We start from the raw sequence: 22,825 nt of genomic DNA, 5'->3' as shown, positions 1-22,825 counted from the left end.
ACTCTCGAGCGCTTAGTATAGTGCTTTGCACAGAGCAAGCGCTCAATAAATACGGTTGAATGAATGAAGATTCCAGTGCAGTGTGGGAGCAGAGGGACCTGGTGGAAAGAGCCCGGGCCTGGGAGACAGAGGACCTGGGTTCTAATCCTGCCTCTGCCACTTGTCGCTGAGGGACCTCGTCCTCATCTGTAAAATGGGGATTCATTGCCTGTTGTCTTTCTCCTGTTCAGACTGTGAGCCTCACATGGGACAGTGACTATGTCCAACCTGATTAAGTCAGAGGACCTGAGTTCTAAGTCTGGCTCTGACACTTCTCTGCTGGGTGACCTTGGGCAAGTCACTTAACTTCTCTGTGCCTCAGTTTCCTCATCGGTAAAATGGGGATTTACTCCTCCTATTTAGTCTGAACCCTATATGGGACACAGACCATGTCCAATCTGATTATCCTGTCTCTTCCCCAGTGTTTAGAATCGTGTATAGCCTATTAACAGGTACTTGATACTTGCTTAACAAGTATTAGAAAAAAGAAAAAGAAGCAAAAAAAAATTTGTATCTACCCCAGTGCTTAAAATAGAGCTTCATTCATTCATTCAATTGTATTTATTGAGCGCTTACTGCATGCAGAGCACTGTACTAAGCACATGGAATGTACAATTCGGCAACAGATAGAGATCATTTCTGCCCAGCAACGGGCTCACAGTCTAAACAGGAGAGACAGACAACAAAACAAAGCAAGTAGTCAGGCAAACAAGTAGAGCTTGGAGCTTAGCACATAATAAGTGGTTAACAAATTATCAATTATAATAATGATATGTATATATGATATAACAAATTATCAATACTAATAATGATATGGAATCTCAGTTGAAAGGCCCCCAAAGGGTAAAGTGGTGATAATACCTGCATATAGCTGACACTTATAATTGTCGTATTTGTTAAGCACTTATGTTTCAAGCCCTGTACTGAGCACTGTGATAGATGTGTGCTAATTAAGTCCCACATGAGCTCACAGTTCACAGAGGAGTGAGATCAGGTATCGAATCCCCATTATGCAGATGGTGGAACTGAGGTCCAGAGAAGTTAAGTCTTACAGCAGGCAAGCAGTGGAGCCAGGATCCAAACCCAGTCACTCTGACCCCTAGGCCTGTGCTCTCGCCCCTAGATCATGCTGCTTCCCACTACTGAAAAGCACTTTCACTTTGCAAGCGAGCATTGCACACATTAGATTTTGAACTGCAGAGTTCACCCCCGTTCCAGCCTGCCTGTCATATTCTATCTGCTGTTCCTTAAAATGAAAACTATCTCTGGCTCAGTTTCCTTGTAAATGCCGCCAATTTTCAGCTGAGTCTGACTCGTGACCTATAATTTGGGGAGTGCTGTCCCCGCATCCAAATCCTCACCACCATTATCAATAATAGCAAATCTTAATTGATCGCCCTTATGTGTGCTGCCACATTCCTGAAGAGCAGTGGCATGAGCCAGGAGAGAAACTTAGCAGCAGAGCCCAGAGTATACTTTTTTGAGTAAACAGAGGCATGAGCAAGTAATTAATACAGTCTATCAGGGCCCTAACGTCTACCATTTCTAGAAGAGTAATCATCTGTTCCCTCCCTCCACACACCTTTAGACTATGATCCCCATAAGGAACAGGGACTGTGTCTGATCCAACTGTACATACCCTAACATTTAGCATAGTGCTTGGCATAAATGCTTAACAGATGTCACAATTATTACTATTATCGTTAGCACCACCCTATTTCCTTTGTTTAGCACCTGTTATAGAGCTTGTTTACTTAAAAAATAATGAAACCTAAAATGACCCTCACTGGAGTTACATTTTTGGCTAATGAGTTTATAATCCTCTGGAATCCTAGATATTTTCCTAATATCTTAATTATATATTTCCTAATATATACTTCTCTCTATCCCCATTTTTGAGTTCCAGGTTCTTCCTGCCCGCACTCAAGTCCTTCCCCAAATCCCACCTCTTCCAACAAACTTTCCCTGGTTAATTTCCTAGCACTGTATATAGTTATATAAAAATATATATTTAAATGCCCTATTTTTAAGTAAATGTAGTGCTATATATAAATAGCTGTATATAATTTATTATTGACCTCTCTAGTTTTCTTAATGTCGTTGTCTCCCCCGTTAGTGTTTAAGCTCCCTGTGGGCACTGCTTAAAGTGGGCACTTAATAAATGCTGCTGCTGCTACTGCTTCTCCTAGCTTTGTCATTAGATTGCTTCATGGCTTTGGGTAAATCTGTGAACCTCCCTATTTATGATTTATGTCTATGGGAAGTGCTCTGTGGGCCAGCTAATAATACAGATGTATTTGTTAAGAGCTTACTAAGTGCCAAGCACTGCTATAAACCCTTTAGCAATTCAAGCAGTATCCAATTGGACATAGTTCCTGTTGCATAAGGGACTGACTGGTTAATAATAATAATATTATTATTGTAGTGTTTACTCTGTGGCAAGCACTGTGCTAAGTGGTAGAACAGATAGCATACAATCAGATCAATCCTAGTCCTTGTTTCCCATGAGGCTCACAGTCTAAGGAGGAAGTACATTATTCCCATTTTACAGATGAGGAAACTAAGGTGTGGAGAAGTTAAGTGATTTGCCCAAGGTCACCCAGTAGGCAAGTGGCAGAACCCAGATTAGAACGTAAGTCTCCTGCCATTCAGGCCTGTGCTTTAAGTGCTTAACAAATGCCATTATTATTATTATTATTATTATTATTATTATTGTAATTCAGTTTTGTTTTTCCAGGATGTGTTTGGGCCCATTTAGGAGAAACCCCAGTGAATCACTTTCTGACCAGGAGTTTTTAGAGGAGAAATTTCATCTCTTGTTCCATCCATCTTGTAATAAATCATATGTATACAAAGTGAATGGTTATGATACGATTTCCCAACATCCACCAAAAGAGTTCTTGAAACCATTTAATCGATGGAAGTAAAATTGTTGGTGAAATAAAACTTTTCCAATCACCCCCGCTTGAACAAACTAATTTGGCTCACTTGGAATTTGTTTCTTCCTCAGGTAGAAGATGCTTACTCTCTGCAGCTTATGTGGACAGCCAAAAATGGGAGGCTAGAGAAAAGGAGCATTGTGACATGGGTAGGTAAAGATCCTTCTTTTTCCTGGACTGATGATGAGCTGTTGCTGGTTACTCAGTAGAATAACTCCAAGTGAACTTTTCGTATGTGGCAGTGGATGAATCAGGAGCCAAATAAGCGAGTATTTTGCATTCAAATCATCCTCGTTGCTAGCCAACTTTCGTTGCTAGCCAACTTAACCGTGTTTAGCCATGCTTTTGATTTCTCTGTATTTCCCCGATTCTCATTTTATTTCATAATTGCTTTCTTTCCCTTGATGATTTTCCCCTTTTTGTCTTTGGTGGCCTTTACGACCTTGCTCTACCTCATCATCCATGAACTAAAGGAAATGTATTTTCAGCTTTTGGGGGACATCATCCACTGTAACCCGGTATTTGCCATTAATCGAATTGTTGCGCTCTGTGTCTCAGTGACCTCCTCTGCTGAGCATTTATTGAGCCAGTGCCGAGCCCGCTTTTGCACAAAACCCAGAAAGCCTTTGTCTCTAGGATTTTCAATTTATTTCCCCAGCACTGGAATAATAGTAATAGGATTTCTTTAGGAACGGTATTTATTAAGCGCTTACTGTGTACCTTCCCCACCGCTGCGACTGTAAGCTCTTAAAGGGCTACCGACTCTGTTTTATTTAATTTTCTCAAATGCTTAGTACAGTGTTCTGCCCACAGTAAGTGCTCAACCGATATCATTGGTGGATTGAAATGTATTTCTTCTGTGTACTAAGCTGGAGAGGAAAGAACAGATTCCCTTCAATATGACTGGACTGTTTGATGTACATCTCTGTATATTCATCCTGGAATAGATGGCTCCTCCTCTCTCTCCTCCATCCTTCTTGTGACCCTTAGCATATTGTGTTAATGAAAGTTTAAGCTCCTTGAGGGTCAGGACCGTATCTATTGGGTTTGAGAGCTCACCTCCTCCAAGAGGCCTTCCCAGACTGAGCTCCCCAATTTTCCCTCTGCTCCCCCTCCACCCTCTGCTCCCCCTCCACCCTATGCTCCTCCCCCTTCCCCCTTCACCTCCCCTCAGCTGAGCCCCCTTTCCCTCTGCTCCTCCCCTTCCCCTCCCCTCCGCACTGTGCTCATTTATATATATTATTTATTACCCTATTTATTTTGTTAATGAGGTGTACATCCCCTTGATTCTATTTATCGTGATAATGTTGTCTTCTTGTTTTTGTTTCATTCTGTTTTGCTCAGCCGTCTGTCTCCCCCGATTAAACTGTGAGCCCGTCACTGGGCAGGGATTGTCTCTATCTGTTACCGAATTGTACATTCCAAACGCTTAGTACAGTGCTCTACACATAGTAAGCACTCAATAAATACTATTGAATGAATGAATGAATGTTCTCTACTGCCAGCCGAAACCAATTGAGTCAGTCCATGCACTTTCTGTGTTAATGCAGCAAAGTTGGTTGTCAGAGCCTAGGGTTGCGAGTTTTGGGCCAGTCAGCATCTATTCCGCTGCTCAACCTGGGGAGAGGCTTGGGGGACGGAAGGAGAGGAGGGTGGAGAATTGGCAGTGGGGATGAAAAGAGCATGAAGAGTGTGTATATACATATATATATATATGCTGCAAGGGGGTTGTAAGCTCCTGTAGACTGTAAGCTTCTTGTGGGCAGGGAATGTGTCTTATATTGTTGTGTTGTACTCTCCTGAGCGCTTAGTACAGTGCTCTGCGTGAAGTAAGCACTCATAAAATATGATTGATTTTTAATCACTTAACTTCTCTGTGCCTCAGTTTCCACAACTGGAAAGTGGGTATACCTGTTCTCCCTCCAACTTACCTTAGACCGTGAGCCACATGCGCGACAGGGGCTGGGTCCAACCTAATTATCTTGTACCTACCCCAGTGCTTAGAGCAGTGTTTGACACATAGTAAGCGCCTAAATACTTAAAGCACTTAAAAGAAAAAAGCATTCCGCACTGGGCTGGCCAGACCCAGCTGTGGACCCTGGGGGGCTGGGGAGGATGGTGTGGGGATGGAGGAAGAAGAGGAAGGGAGGGTGCCTCCCATCTCTCTTTCCTCAAATGGCTTCTCCTTTGGATATGGCAGCTTCCCACTTTCAAAGCTCTTTTGAAACCACACCCTTTCCAGGAGGCCTTCCCCGGATGAATTGCTCACCTCCCCAAGTAATATCCCTCAAATGCCATTTCATTCGTTCATTCAATAGTATTTATTGAGCGCTTACTATGTGCAGAGCACTGTACTAAGCACTTGGAATTTACAATTCAGCAACAGATAGAGACACTCCCTGCCCAGTGACGGGCTCACAGTCTAATCGGGGGAGACGGACAAAAACAAGACAACGTCACGATAAATAGAATCAAGGGGATGTACACCTCATTAGCAAAATAAATAGGGTAATAAAATATAAAAATATGGAACCCTTCACGAATTTGCGTGTAATCCGTTTCAGCCCTTGTAGGCCCCCTAAGCCCTTGAGTCCTCAGAAACCGAGGAATGCACTCTGAGAACTGTTTTCCGTATTCTCTCTGTCTCGAGTCCGGGTGTCACCAGGAGGGCAGCTCCCAGCAACCCCGAGGCAGTGCACTGCCTCCAGCATATTGGACCTAGGGACCGTAGAGACCAGCTTATCACTTGGAAAAGGGGGACGGAAAAGGGGCAGGGACCTTTCAGAGGGGCGGGCACTAGAGGGGACAGGCTTCAAAGAGCAAGTAGGCCAAAAAGCCACCATTTGGGGTCTTTTTGATCACGGTTGGATTCTCAGGACTTGTGAGAGTGCCGGCAAGGTTGGGAGTCCGGCCCAGATAGCCGTGGGGACCAGCACCCCTATTGCGCCTTTGGAGTGGACGTACGTACAAGTTAAGGACTGCTTGTGAACTCAGCAAAACAGGGAGAACCCATTGTGTTTTTCTCTTTCTCTGACAACCGCAGCGTCTGGAAAAGGCATCCTGTAACCGCCCTATTCTTCCTCTTCACGTATCAGTGTGGGAGGGAACTCACCACCATTCTGTAGGGATTTTTGTCCTCCTTTTGGTGAGGATAAAACCTGATGCAGAAAGGCTTGTCAAAGCCGCAAACCCCAGCCGTGAAAATAAGCACAGTGCCCCACCCCCCAACCCCCCCCGGTTCCTGCCTCTTGAGAAACCTGGCACAGGCCTAATGAAAATCAGGCAGTGAAGCAAAAGAAAATTAAGTTGGTCGTATTCCTCCTTTCTATTTTCCCCTTTTGTTTGATTCTCGTGATAATGAATATATGTGTGTGGGGAGCAGGGAGAGGAGTCTTGAAAGCTATTTGGTTTACTAGAAGTCACCGCTATTAGCTGCAGAAGAGGAAAGAGAGGGAGGAAATTGGAACAGGTCATTGGGAGTTAAGTGAATTTGGTGGATCTTATCAAATTTCTGTACACTGTGGGAGAGGAGGGAGAGGAGGGAGAGGAGAGTTTTCACTTGAAAACTAGCCTCAAGTGATCTGTGGACCCCTGATGCTCCAGCGTGACCACACTACTGTATATCTCCCTCCAAAATCCTCTATATTTCATTTTTGGTTTTAAGTTCTTTTGTATGAAAGAATCTCCTCTGGGTGGCATATCAACTCCATTTTTTGCTTCCCTCTCCTGAGATATCCTCCCTAGAAAGCAGAAAACAAAAGCAAAATGCAGTGTGTTAGGGGTTCTCCCCCCCCAGGAACTCTTTCTTTGGGCACTACTCAGATTTCCAATTTTGATGCGCCTCACTTCCATTTGCTGGATCGCTGGAGTCATCAAAAATAAATGTAGCTCTTAGCAGACTGTCAAGACCCCTAGAGCACCCTTCAACTCCAAGGTCTCGGGTTCGCCCACGGGTTTTCAGGGCCAAGGAAAATTCCGGAAGGCCAAATGCCAGCTCTGGTATTCGAACTGCAGGTGGCAGCGTGGTCCGCGCAGTAGCCCCGCGTCCCCGCGTTTCTGCCCACGGTGCAGACTGGACATTTTGGCGCAGGTCTTTTGTGAGGATGTCCGGATGTAGGGGAGGGATGCGCCTGGCATGTGGCACGCTATGATTGGGTGCTGCGACTCAGAGAGCCGTGAGACGCCGGATGAGACGCGGCTGACTGGGTGGCGGGCAGAGGGTGAGCGGCGACGCAGTCGCTCACCCCATCCTCGGTGGAGTGGGCGAAGAGGGCAGGGTGGCTCAGTCGCGCGTGTGGGTGGAATCTGTCTTTTCGATCCGCCTGCACCGCAGCCGAGATGCTCGATCTGTGTTCCGATTAGGGCGGCCGCGCCTTGTCCGCACACCCTGGCCAGCGGGCTAGATTAACCGCCCCGCTGGGCCTGGCCCCACCTGACGGAGGAAGGGGATTCGGTCTCCGCTGCCCCTGGGACGATGCTCAGCGCTGTCGGGGAAGGGGGCGCGGTCCAGTAGGAAGAGTGTGACGCCTCTTGATTCAAGTAGGCCGTCACAAGCCATCGGGGTGTCTGTCAGTGGGCCACATTTAAATCGCAGCCCCTCAGCCAGAAAAACTTGAAGTCCCATTTTCTGTTCCTATCAGTCGTGTTTATTGAGCACCTACTGTATGCAGAGCACTGAACCCAGGAACTTGAAGAATGTACCACACACCATTCCCCAGTAGTGGTCTGTGAGTCCTGTAGGGCCCATAATAATAACAACAACATACTCTCCCAAGCGCTTGATACAGTGCTATGCATGCGGTAAGCGCTCAGTAAATACGATTGAATGAATGAATCAATGAATAATGGTATTCGTTAAGTGCTTTCTATATGCCAGGCACTGTACTAAGCGCTGGGGTGCATACAGGCAAATCGGGTTGGACACAGCCCCTGTTCACATGGGGCTCACATTTTAGAGGGAACTGAGGCACAGAGAAGTGAAGCGACTTGCCCAAGATCTCACAGCAAACAGGTAGCGGAGTCAGAATTAGAATCCAGGTCCTTCTGACCCCCAAGTCTGTGCCCTAGCCAATAGGCCACACTGCTTCTTCCTAAAGGGAGAGTCTTATTGGAGGGGATGACGATTTCCCTCTTTTCCTCAGAAGCCATTCATTCCCACTTACTCTCTTCCTTCAGAAACCACTCCCCTTTACATCCTCTGCCTTCCCCACTATGTGCTCTTTCCCCAGAATGCCAACACCCTGAAGGAAATGTGTTCGGACTCGCCCCTCGACACTCCATAGTGCCCTCCTGCCCTTCCCCCTCCCCAGTCCCAACATGCCACCCTGACCGACAGGTGCCCTCCTGCCCTTTCCCCTCCCCAGTCCCAACATGCCACCCTGACCGACAGTTCTCTTGGACCTCTGGAGGTCCCACCCATCTTTGGAAACAGGTGTCCTGTCCCAATTCCTCCATTTGGTCCTGAAACTGAGCCCACTGGCTCCGTGGCCACACTTGCCGTCGGCTGGGAGCTGAGCCCCATGTCTAGTGTGAAGTCTCTCAGCCAGGAGGAGTTCGTTTCTCAAGTTGGGGCTGTTGAGACGCGGCGGGAGCGGTGGCTGTACGAAGCCTGCCCAACTTCTGTCAGTTCGCTATTTGCATCTCCGGGACATCTGTTCCTCCGCAAGGCTTCGCAACTCCCATCTGCCGATCGTTCTGGAGGCTGGTAGCTCTGGTGTCTGGGCCTGGGTGGGGCTCGCTCCTCTCCGGAAATACGCTCCTTCCCTAATTTCTCTTCGTGGGGTTTGTTTGTTTGTGCATTTGTTTTAAAGCTCCTTAAGCAAAGCCCGGTGTTTCCAGTTTGGCTTTTCATATTAATTTCTCCCTCCCTCTCCCTCTGCTTCTGGGCCCGTGTTGCTTTGTCCGCCAGTGTTTTGGGAAGCAGATCCTGGCCAGTTTTTATTCTGAAAAGAATAAACCTGAAATGTTTTGGGAGATTTTGTATTTCAGTCAGCTACAAGCACTGACTGAATTTTCTCATGAGTGTGTGGCCCTGATTTCATCTAGTATAAAGTTCTTGGGGGCCGAACCTGTGCCTTCTTTTGGAGACACCCGTGCTCCGCACGCTAAGGGCGATCAGTTAACATTTTTGATGGACTGGTATATGTGCCAGGAAGCACTTACATTTAGTTGTTTATTCCCGTCAAAGTTTTTTTTCTTTATGAATGGTATTTATTCAGGGCTTACTATGTGTCGAACACTGTTCTAAGCGCTGAGGTGGGTACAAGTTAATTAGGCCAGTTACGGTCCCTGTCCCACATGGAGCTCACAGTCTAAGTAAGAGGTAGTGAGTCCACATTTTACAGTTGAGGAAACTGAGGTGCAGAAATGTGAAGTGACTTGCGCAAGGTCACACAGCAAGCAGTTGGCAGACCTGGGATTAGAATCTAGGTCCCTCTGACTCCCAGGCCCGTGCTCATCAGTCAATCAATCAGTGGTGTTTATTGAACACTTACTGTGTGCAGAACACTGAACTAAGTGCTTGGGTAAGTACAGTACAACAGAGTTCATTCATTCATTCAATAGTATTTATTGAGCGCTTACTATGTGCAGAGCACTGTACTAAGCGCTTGGGATGAACAAGTCGGCAACAGATAGAGACGGTCCCTGCCGTTTGACAGGCTTACAGTCTGATCGGGGGAGACGGACAGACAAGAACAATGGCGATAAATAGAGTCAAGGGGAAGAACATCTCGTAAAAACAATGGCAACTAAATAGAATCAAGGCGATGTACAATTCATTAACAAAATAAATAGGGTAACGAAAATATATACAGTCGAGCGGACGAGTACAGTGCTGTGGGGATGGGAAGGGAGAGGTGGAGGAGCAGAGGGAAAAGGGAAAAAAGAGGGTTTAGCTGCGGAGAGGTAAAGGGGGGATGGCAGAGGGAGTAGAGGGAGAAGAGGAGCTCAGTCTGGGAAGGCCTCTTGGAGGAGGTGAGTTTTAAGTAGGTTTTTGAAGAGGGAAAGAGAATCAGTTTGGCGGAGGTGAGGAGGGAGGGCGTTCCGGGACCGCGGGAGGACGTGACCCGGGGTCGACGGCGGGATAGGCGAGACCGAGGGACGGTGAGGAGGTGGGCGGCGGAGGAGCGGAGTGTGCGGGGTGGGCGGTAGAAAGAGAGAAGGGAGGAGAGGTAGGAAGGGGCAAGGTGATGGAGAGCCTCGAAGCCTAGAGTGAGGAGTTTTTGTTTGGAGCGGAGGTTGATAGGCAACCACTGGAGTTGTTTAAGAAGGGGAGTGACTTGTTTAAGAAGGGGAGTGACATGCCCAGATCGTTTCTGCAGGAAGATGAGCCGGGCAGCGGAGTGAAGAATAGACCGGAGCGGGGCGAGAGAGGAGGAAGGGAGGTCAGAGAGAAGGCTGACACGGTAGTCTAGCCGGGATATAACGAGAGCCCGTAACAGTAAGGTAGCCGTTTGGGTGGAGAGGAAAGGGCGGATCTTGGCGATATTGTAGAGGTGAAACCGGCAGGTCTCGGTAACGAATAGGATGTGTGGGATGAACGAGAGAGATGAGTCAAGGATGACACCGAGATCGCGGGCCCAAGAGACGGGAAGGATGGTCGTGCCATCGACGGTGATAGAGAAGTCTGGGAGAGGACCAGGTTTGGGAGGGAAGATGAGGAGCTCAGTCTCGCTCATGTTGAGTTTTAGGTGGCAGGCCGACATCCAGGTGGAGACGTCCCGGAGGCAGGAGGAGATGCGAGCCTGAAGGGAGGGGGAGAGGACAGGGGCGGAGATGTAGATCTGCGTGTCATCTGCGTAGAGATGGTAGTCAAAGCCCTGAGAGCGAATGAGTTCACCGAGGGAGTGAGTGTAAATGGAGAACAGAAGAGGGCCAAGAACTGACCCTTGAGGAACTCCAACAGTTAAAGGATGGGAGGGGGAGGAGGCTCCAGCGAAGGAGACCGAGAATGACCGGCCAGAGAGGTAAGAGGAGAACCGGGAGAGGACAGAGTCCGTGAAGCCAAGGTGAGATAAGGTATGGAGGAGGAGGGGATGGTCGACAGTGTCAAAGGCAGCAGAGAGGTCAAGGAGGATCAGAATGGAGTAGGAGCCATTGGATTTGGCAAGAAGGAGGTCATGGGTGACCTTAGAGAGAGCAGTCTCAGTAGAGCGGAGGGGACGGAAGCCAGATTGGAGGGGGTCTAGTTGGTAGACACGTTCCCTGCCCCCAGTGAGCTTACAGTCTAGAGGACCTTAGGTAGTTTCAAGAAACCCAGAACATAAAGACTTCTGCTTTAGCTTAAATGAATGTCCAGAATTCATTTGCTGGGAATCTTGGGAGTTACATAAAACTCCCGGGTGCTCCAGAAGTCCCCTTCTTCCCCTCCCCTGTCTGAACCCTGTCTTCAGTGACCCTGTCTGTATTCTGCTGGAATCGGCAAGAAATTTCTCCTCCCACACATTGTTCTCCGTAAACGGAGTGCGATGCCTGAAAGAAAAATCACTATTTCTAATTAAGATTCTTCTAAATCAGGATTGTTTTTGAGTTCAAGTGTTGGGTAGGCTGGTAAAAAGCCAAATCTTTAAATTAGGGAGTAAGCTTCTCTCTAATTGCTGGATTTCATCAGCTTTTTTAGGGGGACGGTATTTAATGCTTTCAGGATAGTAAATATGCTGAGAGGTTTCTCTTAGCAACACCGAGCTAGCCTAGAGGCACCCAGTGTCTAGTATTATGGATAAATTTAAAGTATTGGGACAGATTGAATTTCCTCTAAGCTTGTTGTAGGCAGGGAGCGAGTCTACCGACTCTGTCGTATTGTACCCTCGAGTGTTTAGTACAGTGTTCTGCACACAGTAAGCACTCAGTAAGTCCCCATTGACTGATTGATGTAGAGTTGGCTGTAAGTGTCGAAGGTGGTTATAGACAGATAAATTTAAAATGCTTTTATTGAAAACATTACATTTCCCTATTTGGTCTTTGAGATTCTGATCTTTCGAGGTTGGGGGTAACGAATCCGAGGAATCGAGCGACTAGCACCCACTCTTCCCATCCAGACGGCCCACGGCTGTCCGTGATCGGGGATGCGACCACAGTGGCCACTGGCAGCCCGAGCAGGAGAGCGGTGCTCGTACAAGGCCACTGTGCCCCTGGGCCTGGCTGGGACTGCCCTCGCCTCTGCCTTCTCTCTGCCCTGCTTCACATCCTTTCTTATCCCTCCCACTGGTGTCTTTGCCCAGGGCGGTAGCCTGAGATGATTGGCTCCATAATGCACTCGCTTAAGAAGCAAACCCTTCTATGGTTTGCCTTAAGCTCATGTGGTGCCGCTCTAAAGAGCAGCCTTGTTCCACAGTTGTTCGCGGTGGCTTTGCAGGTCAGGTGGAAGCTTCCAGTAGCGTTGACCGTTGGTCTGGTTTCCAGCCCGTCTGTCACCGTTGAGGGACAGATCCAGCCCCAGAGGCATTAATGTCTGGAATTTTTGTGTTCAATCAATCATATTTACTGAGCACTTAATACAGTGCTCTGCAGTGAGCATTTATTATGTGCATAGTACTGTACTAAGCGCTTGGGAGAATACAGTAAAATAATATAACAGACACATTTCCTGCCCACAACGAGTTCATTCATTCAGTTTTATTCATTGAGTGCTTACTATGTATAGAGCACTGTACTAAGCATTTGGAAAGTACAATACAGCAAAAAAGAGAGACAGTCCCTGCCCACAATGAACTTACAGTCTAGAGGCGGGGAGACAGATGTCAAAACAAGTAAACAGGTATCAATATAAATAAGTAGAATTATAGGTATATGCATATATACCTAAGTGCTGTGGGGCGGAAAGAGCAGAGGGAGCGAGTCTAGGTGAAGGGAGGGGGAGCTGAGGAAGAGGGGGCTTAGTCTGGGAAGGCCTCTTGGAGGAGGTGCACCTTCAGTAGGGCATTGAAGTGGGGAAGAGTGATTTTTTGGGCGGATTTGAGGAGGGAGGGCATTCCAGGCCCAAGGTAGGACGTGGGCCAGGGGTTGGCAGCGAGACAGGTGAGATCGAGGCACAGCGAGGTTAGCACCAGAGGAGTGGAATGCGTGGGCTGGGTTGTAGAAGGAGATAAGGGAGGTGAGGTAAGAAGGGGCAAGGTGATGGAGAGCCTTAAGGCCAATAGTGAGGAGTTTTTGTTTGATACGGAGTGTTGGATAGGCAATCACTGGAGATTTTTGAGGAGGGCGCGACATGCCCTGAACGTTTCTGTAGAAAGATAATCCGGGCAGCTGAGTGAAGTACAGACTGAAGTGGAGAGAGGCAGAAGGTTGGGAAGTTCAGAAAAGAGGATGCTGCAGTAATCCAGTCGGGTTAGGATGAGTGATTGTACTAAATGTAGCGGTTTGGATGGAGAGGAAAGGGCGGTTCTTGGCAATGTTGTCAAGGTGAGACCAGCAGGATTTGGTGACGGATTGGATATGCGAGGTGAATGAGAGAGCGGAGTTAAGGATGACACCGAGGTTACGGGCTTGTGAGATGGAAAGGATGGTTGTGCCGTCTATGGTGACGGGAAAGTTTGGGAGAGGACAGGGTCTAGCTTACAGTCTAAAAGGGGAGACAGACATTAATATAAATAAAATTACGGAAATAAGTACTGTGGGGCTGGGAGTGGGGATGAGTAAAGGGAGCGAGACAGGGTGACACAGAAAGGAATGGAAGAAAAGGAAAAGAGGGCTTAGTCAGGGAAGGTCTCTTGGAGGAGATGTACCTTCATTAGGGCATTGAAGGGGGAGAGAGTAAATGTCTCTTGGATATGAGGAGGGAGGGTGTTTCAGGCCAGGGGGAGGACGTGGGTGAGAGGTCGGCGGTGATATAGACGAGATCGAGTTACATTAAGGTTAGCCTTAGAGGAGCGAAGTATGCGGGCTGGGTTGTAGTATGAGAGTAGCAAGGTAAGGTAGGAGGGGGCAAGGTGATTGCTTCAAAGCCGTTGGAAAAGAGTTTCTGTTTGATGCGGAGGTGGATGGGCAACCACTGGAGTTTCTTGAGTGGAGAAACATGGCCTGATTGTTTTTAAAGAAAAGTGATCCGGGCAGCAGAGTGAAGTATGGGCTGGAGCGGAGAGAGATAGGAGGCAGGGAGGTCAGGAAGGATAGGTGGGAAAGGGTAAGTGCTTGGCATTGAGACCTCCTCTGCCTCCCTCCTGACCCTGAGTTCCGTGACTCAGATGTGGCGCCCATGTCAGTGCTGACCTGGGTAAGAAATCACAGTGGTTCTGGAGCAAGCGGAAGGGTCAGGTCATACCCCCGCATCCTGCCGAGGCTTGCGATCTCTGTGTTTCGCCTCAAAATGGCACCTACAGCATCATCACGTCAAGCTGTTTTTCTGCTGTGGCGCGTGCGGTTCGATATCCCAGAGGGCCCTGAGTGGCCACCTTAGTTATGAAAATCACTTAGCCCAGAACTATCACATGTTTATCTAATTCAGACCTTTTGAAAAGAATTGCACATGTCATAGGGCACAGTTACCATTTCAGTTTGGGCAGGGCTTTTTTTTGTACGACTTTAGTAAAGCTGGGTGACATTGCCCACTCTCCTCACTGAGCAGGAATCTCTGATGTGAAAAGAATTTGACACCATCAATACAGTGTCACACTTAAGACTTGAGGAGAGAGCTATGGTACCAACCCAGCGCCTTCATTCCCATCCTCCAATGCCCCTAGAAAGCTGGATTTCTTATTTTCCACTTTAGCTTTTGGGGTAGTGAGGCTGGGAGTCATCGTGGAGAAGCCGCGGTGACTTTGGGGAAGAGGAGAAAAAAATGGCTGGATGAATTGGGTTGCCGCCTCCTAAACCCAGTGTAATTTGCCACCAGCCAACTCCTCCGGGAGGTCGAGAGGATTAGCGATTTGATGCTTGGAAGGCACTTTCAGATCCTGGGGTGAAAGGTGATAGTCACAGAGGTGCCAGTTTCTCCTGCTGATGTTACTTTGAAAGCAGAGTTGAGGGAGGGGGTGCGGATCTTAGCCTCCTGCTCTGGCCAAAAGCCATCAGGAAATCTCCCAGGTACTCTATTCAGATGACTATCCAATTACAAGACTTTTTTAATAACATGGGAATAAAACTTTTGAAAAACTCTCCTTGCTAGTGTTCCTTCCTTTTCTTTTCCTAGAATAAAAATACCATAGAAAGAGGATTAGGGTAATATGGGCTGTTCTGATTGAGAGCCAAGAACTGTTTTTGGAGGGTAGTTTGCAAAATATCTGGTTTTTTGATGCCTCTTGCTGTGCTACATATATTTTCTGAAAAGGATAACTTTGAATTAATCATGGGTACTTGGTTGAATTGGATTTTACAGCAGAGCTGATTGGCCTGATGGAGAGGACATACGAAAAGAAGCTTCCCGTCAGTTCTCTGACCATATCCAGGGTAAGGAGTGTCACGTTATTTCTTCCCCCACCCCTAACACGCGCGTGTGCGTGCACGCGCACACACCCACACACACACCTGGTGTAAAAAGGAAGCAGTGTGACCTAATGGAAAAAGCCGGGTAGTCAGAAGGACCTGAATTCTAATTCCGGCCTCGCCACTTGTTTGCTGCACAACCTTGGAGAAATCACTTCACTTCTGGGCCTCAGTTACCTCATCTATAAAATGGGAATTGAGGCTGTGAGCCCCATGTGGGACAGGGCAGTGTCCAACCCGATTATCTTGTATCAACCCCAGCATTCAGTACAGTGCCTGGCACAGAGTAAGCGCTTAGCAAATACCACAGTTATTACTATTAAGGCACTTCGGAACTGATCCCATGTCTGGGCAGGGGGGCTTGGCAGCCACTGGCACATAGTCTGGCCACAGACTGGAGAGTCCAACTTTTTGGGACAGAAATGGGACTCGGAGAAGCTTTTAGTCAGTCAGTGTCCAGTTAAGCTCCCTCATGCTCGGTTCATCCGTGAGTGAAATCTCCCGAGCCACTTGTGCTGAGGTGCACTGCTGGGGCCTGGGCCACGTTCCTCTCGGGCCACACTGAGGGCCAGTTGCTCCCGGCTCATTGAAACTCACAGACCAAACAAAAGCCCATTTTAAGGATAAAAATGACGGGCAAGGGAAACCAGAATTTCTAAAGCGGTTTTAGGTTTGGTATAGAAGTGGTTGGCACTGCTGTGACCCCTTCCGCTCTGGTCACCAGTTGACTGGTATCGTTCTAGGGCCATCAGTCAATAGAATGTGCTGAGCACCTTTTTCTTTTTTTTCTTTTAAATGGTATTTGTTAACTGCTTACTGAATGCCAGGCACTGTACTAAGCAGTACACTAGATACAAGCTAATCAGGTTGGACAGATGACCATATGACAGATGAGCTAATAGAGGCACCGAAAAGTGAAGTATCTTACCCAGGGTCACGTAGCAGACAAGTGGCAGGGCTGGGATTAGAACTCTGTCCTTTGGACTTGTGGGCGCTTCCTCTATCTACAGGGCCAAACCACAGTCATTTTTACTGAATGCTTACTGTGGGCCGAGGTGGCCATCACAGCGGATGGGAGGACCACCTAAAGAAATCCAGATAGGCCACTGGCTCTATATTCTTTTGTAGGTGTTAAGGAAAGGGGATATATGCCTAGGTGCAAGGGGGTGAGTAATGGCCCAGCCCTATGCTGTTTTTATTAACTGTTTTTATCTACCCCTGCACTTAGAACAGTGCCTGGCACATAGTAAGCCCTTAACAAATACCACAAAAACAAAAACCAAACCGTGGTGTGGTCGGACCTTTATATAATACACTTGTGCATGGTAGTCTGTGGAAAAGGTTTTTTACACAATCAAGTTATTCAAACGGAGTTAGGTAGTTGGAGCTTTCCTTCAAAAGTCTGTTCTGTACCACAAACTTTGTAGGCACAGTTTCCCTCTGTTTTACCCATAGCTCCTTAAAACAATATACGTATAGTGTTTGTTAAGTGCTTACTCTTTTCCAGGCACTGTACTAAGCACTGGCAAAGATACAGGGAAATCAGGTTAGACATAGTCCCTGTCCCACGTGGAACTCACAATCTTCATTCCCATTTCACAGATGAGGTAACTGAGACACAGAGAAGTGAAGCGACCTGCCCAAAGTCACACAACAGATAAATGGCGGAGCCAGAATTAGAACCCAGAAAATTCTGACTCCCAGGCCTGGGCTTCATGCACCAGGCCATGCTGCTTCTCTCTTTACATTGCAAAATCTGTCCTGCCATGGGATATGACTTAATAAAATAAACCTTTTCTAACCAGGTTGTGGACAACATTTCCTCCCGAGAAGAGATAGACCACGCCGAGTATTACCTTTACAGGTAAGCTTTCCTTTTCTCTCGCTTTGACCCCCACAGCCGTCTGAGCACTTGGCTTGGCATTTCGAAAGCCTCTGGTATTTGCGCCGCAACCCCTCACTAGCCAGTTTACTTAATGAGCGTTTTACTAGGGACAGAAGAGGGTGGCAGGGGATGGCTCAGCAAAGGATGCAGCTGCTCCGGCCCCTCAAGCAGGGAATTGTAAAGAATGACTCCCCAGCCATTCCCCCCAATCCCGGGGCAGGTGCTTGGGATCTGAACAGCAACAAGCTGCTCCTTACCCAGGAGGAGATTGTTTCACTCATGACCAAGATATTCAGCACCCTCGCAGCCTCTTGTTTTCATTTTGCCGTTTTGAAGGAACATTTTTCACCGAGAACCAGATTTGCTGTGATAGAAGTTTAGTTCGTGGTGGTGGTAATAATAGCAGTAATGGAATTTATTGATCCCCTACTGAGTGCAAAACACTTTATTGAGCAGTCGGGAAGGTGCAGTGGAAACAGTAGACACATTCCCTGCCCCCAGAGTTTAAGGTCTAACCAGTGGAATTTATTGAGTTCCAACTGTGTGCATAGTCGTATTTGTTGAGCGCTAACTGCATGCAGAGCACTTTATTAAGTGCTTGGGAGAGTACAATATTCACTAGTATTTATCGAGCGCTTACTTTGTGCAGAGCACTGTACTAGGCCCTTGGAATGTACAATTCGGCAACAGGTAGAGACGACAGGCCCAACGACAAACTCACAGTCTAAATGGGGGAGACAGCAAAGCAAAACAGAACAAAACAAAACATCATCATCAAGATAAATAGAATCATGGAAATATGCACATCATTAACAAAATAAATATGGTTAAATAATATATACAAATATGCACAGTACTGAGGGGAGGGGAGCAGAGGGAAAGGGGGGATATATACAGTATAGCAGACACTGCTTAGAACAGTGCATGGCACATAGTATGCGCTAAACAAATACCATCCTTATTATTATTCCCTGCCCAAAACGAGCTTACAGTCAAGAGGGGGAGGTAAACATTGTTAACATGTGTAAATAAATTGCAGGTGTGCACATAAGTGCTTTGGGGATGAGGGTAGAGTGAATATCATGTAATTAAAGGGTACAGATCTAAGTGCAGAGGCAGTGCAGAAGGGAGAGAAAGTAGGGAAAATGAGGGCTTAGTCGGGGAAGGTCTTTTAGAGGAAATGGGATTTTAATAAGGCTTTGAAGATGGGGAGAGTGGTGGTCTGTCAGATATGAAGGGGGAAGAAGCTTCAGGCCAGAGGAGCAAGGGATTGGAGGTGAGATAGGCGAGATTGAGGAACAGTGAGTAGGTTGGCATCGGAGGAGCAAAGTGTGTCGATTGGGTTGTAGTAGGAAATCAAGGTATGTTAGAAAGGAGAGAGCTGATTGCCTTAAAGCTGATGGTAAGTAGTTTTTGTTTGACGCAGAGGTGGATGGGCAATCACTGGAGGATCTGGAAGAGGGAAGAGACAAGGACTGGATTTTTTTTTTTTTAATCCAGTCTATAGGGGGAAGTAGACATAGACAGTAGTTACAAATAGTGGGATCAGTTAGGAAGAACAAGCGTCTGACAAGGACAGAACCAATATGCCAGAATAAAATATCAGGATAAATCATTGAATGGCCAATTAAACATGAATATAATGTACGGAGAATGGGAATAATTGGGCAAGTGCTAAGGGTGGCTGTTGGGATTTAAGCGGTCGGGGGTCAGGGAAGGCTTCTGGAAGGGGGCGGGATTTTATAAAACAGGACAAACTGCAGTCTGGGGGATTTGGTCCGGGAGGGAGTTCCAGGCTCGATGAAGAGTGTGGGCGAGGCAGGGCAGTGGAGAGCGGCATTCAGTCGCTCAGAAGGTGAAGTGGGGAGTAGTGAGTCGAGAGAGCTGCCACTTCCTAAGAGGGACAGAGCTGATGGTCAGTCCGCCCTGTTTTCCAAGCCCTTAAATCTGTAGTCTGACAAATCTGAGCTTGGCGTTTGCCGGCGTGGCGCTTCTGGAGAGAGGAAGCCCCTGACAACTGCCAGTGGATCTTCTGTCCTTGTGTCTCAGGAGCAGCATTTTCTGATTTGTTGGTTTTTCCTTGAGCGAGGAAAGCCTCCCCAACCAGAACAAGGGCAGCCCTGGTTCTAAATTGGGAGCAGATGGCCCATTGCCCTCACACTCTTCCCTGAGAGCCCCCCGCAACACTTTCTGTTGCATAGTTTCAAATCCTTTCCAACTCCTAGAACTCCATCGTAAATTCAGTTCTAAGTGAAGCCACTGGTATTAAGCACTCACATTTTACCCTTTGGTGTTCTAACTCCCAGAAACATCAGTTTTCTCCTGTTATGAACATTTGAAGTAGTAAGCAGAGCACTAGGAATAATGATATTTATTGAACACCCATTGGGTGCAATGCACTGTTGAGAATTACAGCAGAAGCAAGAGAGACATTCCCTGCCTTCGAGGAACTTACAGACTAACGGGAGAGACAGTTATGAAAATATTGGAAGCAGTGGAATCAGGGTGAATAAATAGATTGTTCAGTCGAAATAGAGACTAGTGCAGAGGATGAGTATAAATAGATAAGTGCCACAGGCAACTGCAGAGTTTGGCCTGGGGCAGATTACTCTGGATCAGATTAGCCCAGGTTTGATATTAATGTGGGTCAGTTATTAATAATAATAATAAAATAATTGTGGTGCTTGCTAAGTGCTCAACATGTGCCAAGCATTGTGCAAAGTGCGTGGGTAGGTATAAGATAATCAGTAGAACAGGTATTAAATTCCCATTTTAGAAATGAGGAAACTGAGGCACAGAAAAATTGAGTGACATGTCCAAGGTCACAGAGTCGGCAAGTGGAGAGTCAGGATTGGAACCCTGAGTGGGTATTTCAGAGAAATAGAGTGCTCATTCTAAAAATAGGCTAAAAATGATTTTAAAAACCCATAATAAACTGAGTCAATATTAATAATGGCAGCAATGAGATGTATTTTCGAATCCAGTTCTGTCCTCACCACTTATTATTAGCAGCAGGGGGCAACTAGCAGCAGTTTTAAATAGTAACTACCAGCATGGCTGTATGCATCTGCCAGTGGAAGGGTAAGATTTTGCAAAGTGCCCCCCGAGCTCCCCTACCCAAGGCCAAGCTTGCCTGGCCTCCCCGTCCCCGCTTCTTCTCCCTGCCCCAGGGGCCATTTCCAATCCCAGGCTGTCTCCGTGGGCTCTGCAATGCCGTGACCGTGGATATGCCCCCTTTAAGGCAGACTGCAACTTCTCCCTTCCCTTATTGCCCTCCCACCCTCTGAGGGGATTCTGACTCAGCACCAGGGCTGGTCTGGGGACCAAGAGGACACATAGAACTCACCCCATTCCCCACCCACCCTGCTTGGAAGCTGGAAATTCAGCTCTCACAGTATTCTAGAGCTTGGGGGGTGGGAGGGGCCCACTCCTCTCCTCATCCTTCCACTCCCAGTTGGGGACAGCACTGTGCTGGACACCTGCCTTAAAGGCTCCTGGACCCTATAGTTTGGGTGGGGATATTTTGGGTCACTGCCCCTGCTGCAGCAAAGGTGACCTCACCTGGCCCTTTCTTGCCTCAACCATAAAATACACCCCCTCTGCCGAACGTCTGTGGCAGCCTTGGCAAACAGCAGTGGATGAGAGGAACAGAGCTGCAGAGGAGAAGGGAGCACTGGATTTGGTGGCCAGGTCCCTACAGAATCCCTTCACCTGAGTGATACTGGCCCCTAACAATAACAGTAATAATAATGGTATTTGTTAAGCACTTACTATGTGTCAGGCACCGTTCTAAGTGCTGGGGTAGATATAAGGTAATTGGCTTGGACACAGTCCCTGTCCCAAAGGGGGCTCACGGTCTTAAGTCCCCATTTTATAGGTGAGGTACCTGAGGCCCAGAGAAGTGAAGTGATTTACCCAAGGTCACACGGCAAACAAAGGGCGGAACCGGGATTAAAACCCAGGTCCTCTGACTCCCCGGTCCGTGCTCTATCCACAAGGCCCTTGAGAATAATAATAATGATGGTATTTTTTGAGCGCTTACTCTGTGCCAAGCACTGTTCTAAGCACTGGGAGAAATACAAAGTAATCAGGTTGTTCCATGTGAGGCTCACAGTCTTAATCCCCATTTTACAGATGAGGTAACTGAGGTACAGAGAAGTTAAGCGACTTACCCAAAGTCACACAGCTGATAAGTAGCGATGCTGGGATTAGAACCCATGACCTCTGACTCCCAAGCCCGGGCTCTTTCCATTAAGCCACACTGCTTCTCCAAACTGGAGGAACAGTAAAAGCCCACATCCTGCAATTACAATAATTCATATTATAGAGCCCTGGGCCTCCCGAGAGCTCGTTTAGCTCGACAGCACCTCAGCCAAAGAGTAATGGCCGATGATCTCTACTTCCTTGGAGGTTAAGTGTGGGATTGGGACTAGAATCCAGGGGTCCTGGACTCTGTGTCCCAGACTTTCTCCACCCAGCTGGTCTCCTGATACATGCAAACCCCAGGTCCCATTTCACTGGCAGGTTCTCGTTTCTCAATTTCAGGAGATAAATCTTTGCCCAGTCGATGGCATCGATTCAGGCCCCTACAAAAGCCGTTCTTTCCCGCTTTTCCCTGTGGATGACAAGCCGGAAGCTCTCCGGCGTTACTGCCTGATTACTGCATCTGTGGGACGAGATTGCAAAGCGACGAAAGTCGTTTACGCATGATGTCCTCATAATTCTCATGCTAGCGAATTGCAACTCCGAGAGCTAGATGCGCACTCTTCAATCATTTCAGGAACGGGGCCGTGTAGAGATGCATGAAATTGAACTTGTTCCATTTGGAGGCAAAGTGTCAGTAATCTGAACTGATGGCCTTCCTTGTATTATCACATTTTCACTTGTAAATTGATGAAAGTGAAGAAGTGGCTCTATGTGAGAAGCAGTGTGGTTTAATGGCTAGAGCACAGGCCTGAGAGTCAGAAGGACCTGGGTACTAATCCTGGCTCTGCCACATTTCTGCTGTGTGACCTTGGGCAAGTCACTTAACTTCTCTGGGCTTCAGTAACCTCATCTGTAAAATGGGCAGTCCTGTACCTTTGTCTGGCAGGGCTGCCTGACAAAGGCATCAAATTCCTGAGAAAAATAGCTCGATAACCTAACTGCAGTCCCTCTGCAGCACGTCGGAAGAAGAGGAAGGGAGGGCTGGGCCGGACCAGAGGCCCAGGTGTGAAGACTCCCAGAAGGCGGGTGGGAAGGGAGGTGTATGTGTTTGTGAGATTGCTGTGGGAGTTATTGCACATACGTTGCGGGATCATTACACTTAGAAGCGGTTCTCTTCGGCAAGTGCACGGAATGTTTATGTTCAGGGCCATAAAAGGAAATGGTAACCTTTGCTGCTCCTGGTTTATGAGGGTGTTTAGAGGGCCTTTGGGTATAGCTCCCTCTGGATCCTGAATAGTTTAGGGTGTCTGTTCTTCTCTGTGATCAATCAGTCATATTCATTGAATGTTTGCTGTGTGCAGAACCCTGGTCTAGGCAGTTTATAGAGTCCAATAGA

At 47.5% G+C, this 22,825-nt stretch overlaps 1 protein-coding gene across 2 annotated transcripts in view; it reads left to right on the top strand.

Moving 5' to 3' along the window:
• Positions 1-22,825, top strand: part of MRPS27 (mitochondrial ribosomal protein S27) — a 67,993-nt gene that overhangs the window by 4,074 nt on the left and 41,094 nt on the right. For both annotated transcript variants that reach the window (XM_029074011.2, XM_029074019.2), the window contains exons 2-4: positions 3,050-3,127; positions 15,292-15,362; positions 17,204-17,262. In XM_029074011.2, the coding sequence (XP_028929844.1) occupies positions 3,050-3,127; positions 15,292-15,362; positions 17,204-17,262 (208 nt within the window). The remainder of the gene's footprint in view (positions 1-3,049; positions 3,128-15,291; positions 15,363-17,203; positions 17,263-22,825) is intronic.

Source organism: Ornithorhynchus anatinus, chromosome 1, assembly GCF_004115215.2.
Source record: "Ornithorhynchus anatinus isolate Pmale09 chromosome 1, mOrnAna1.pri.v4, whole genome shotgun sequence".
NCBI classification, from domain to species: domain Eukaryota; kingdom Metazoa; phylum Chordata; class Mammalia; order Monotremata; family Ornithorhynchidae; genus Ornithorhynchus; species Ornithorhynchus anatinus.
Note: the sequence above shows the minus strand (reverse complement) of the source record. Positions and strands in the feature narration are given on the sequence as shown.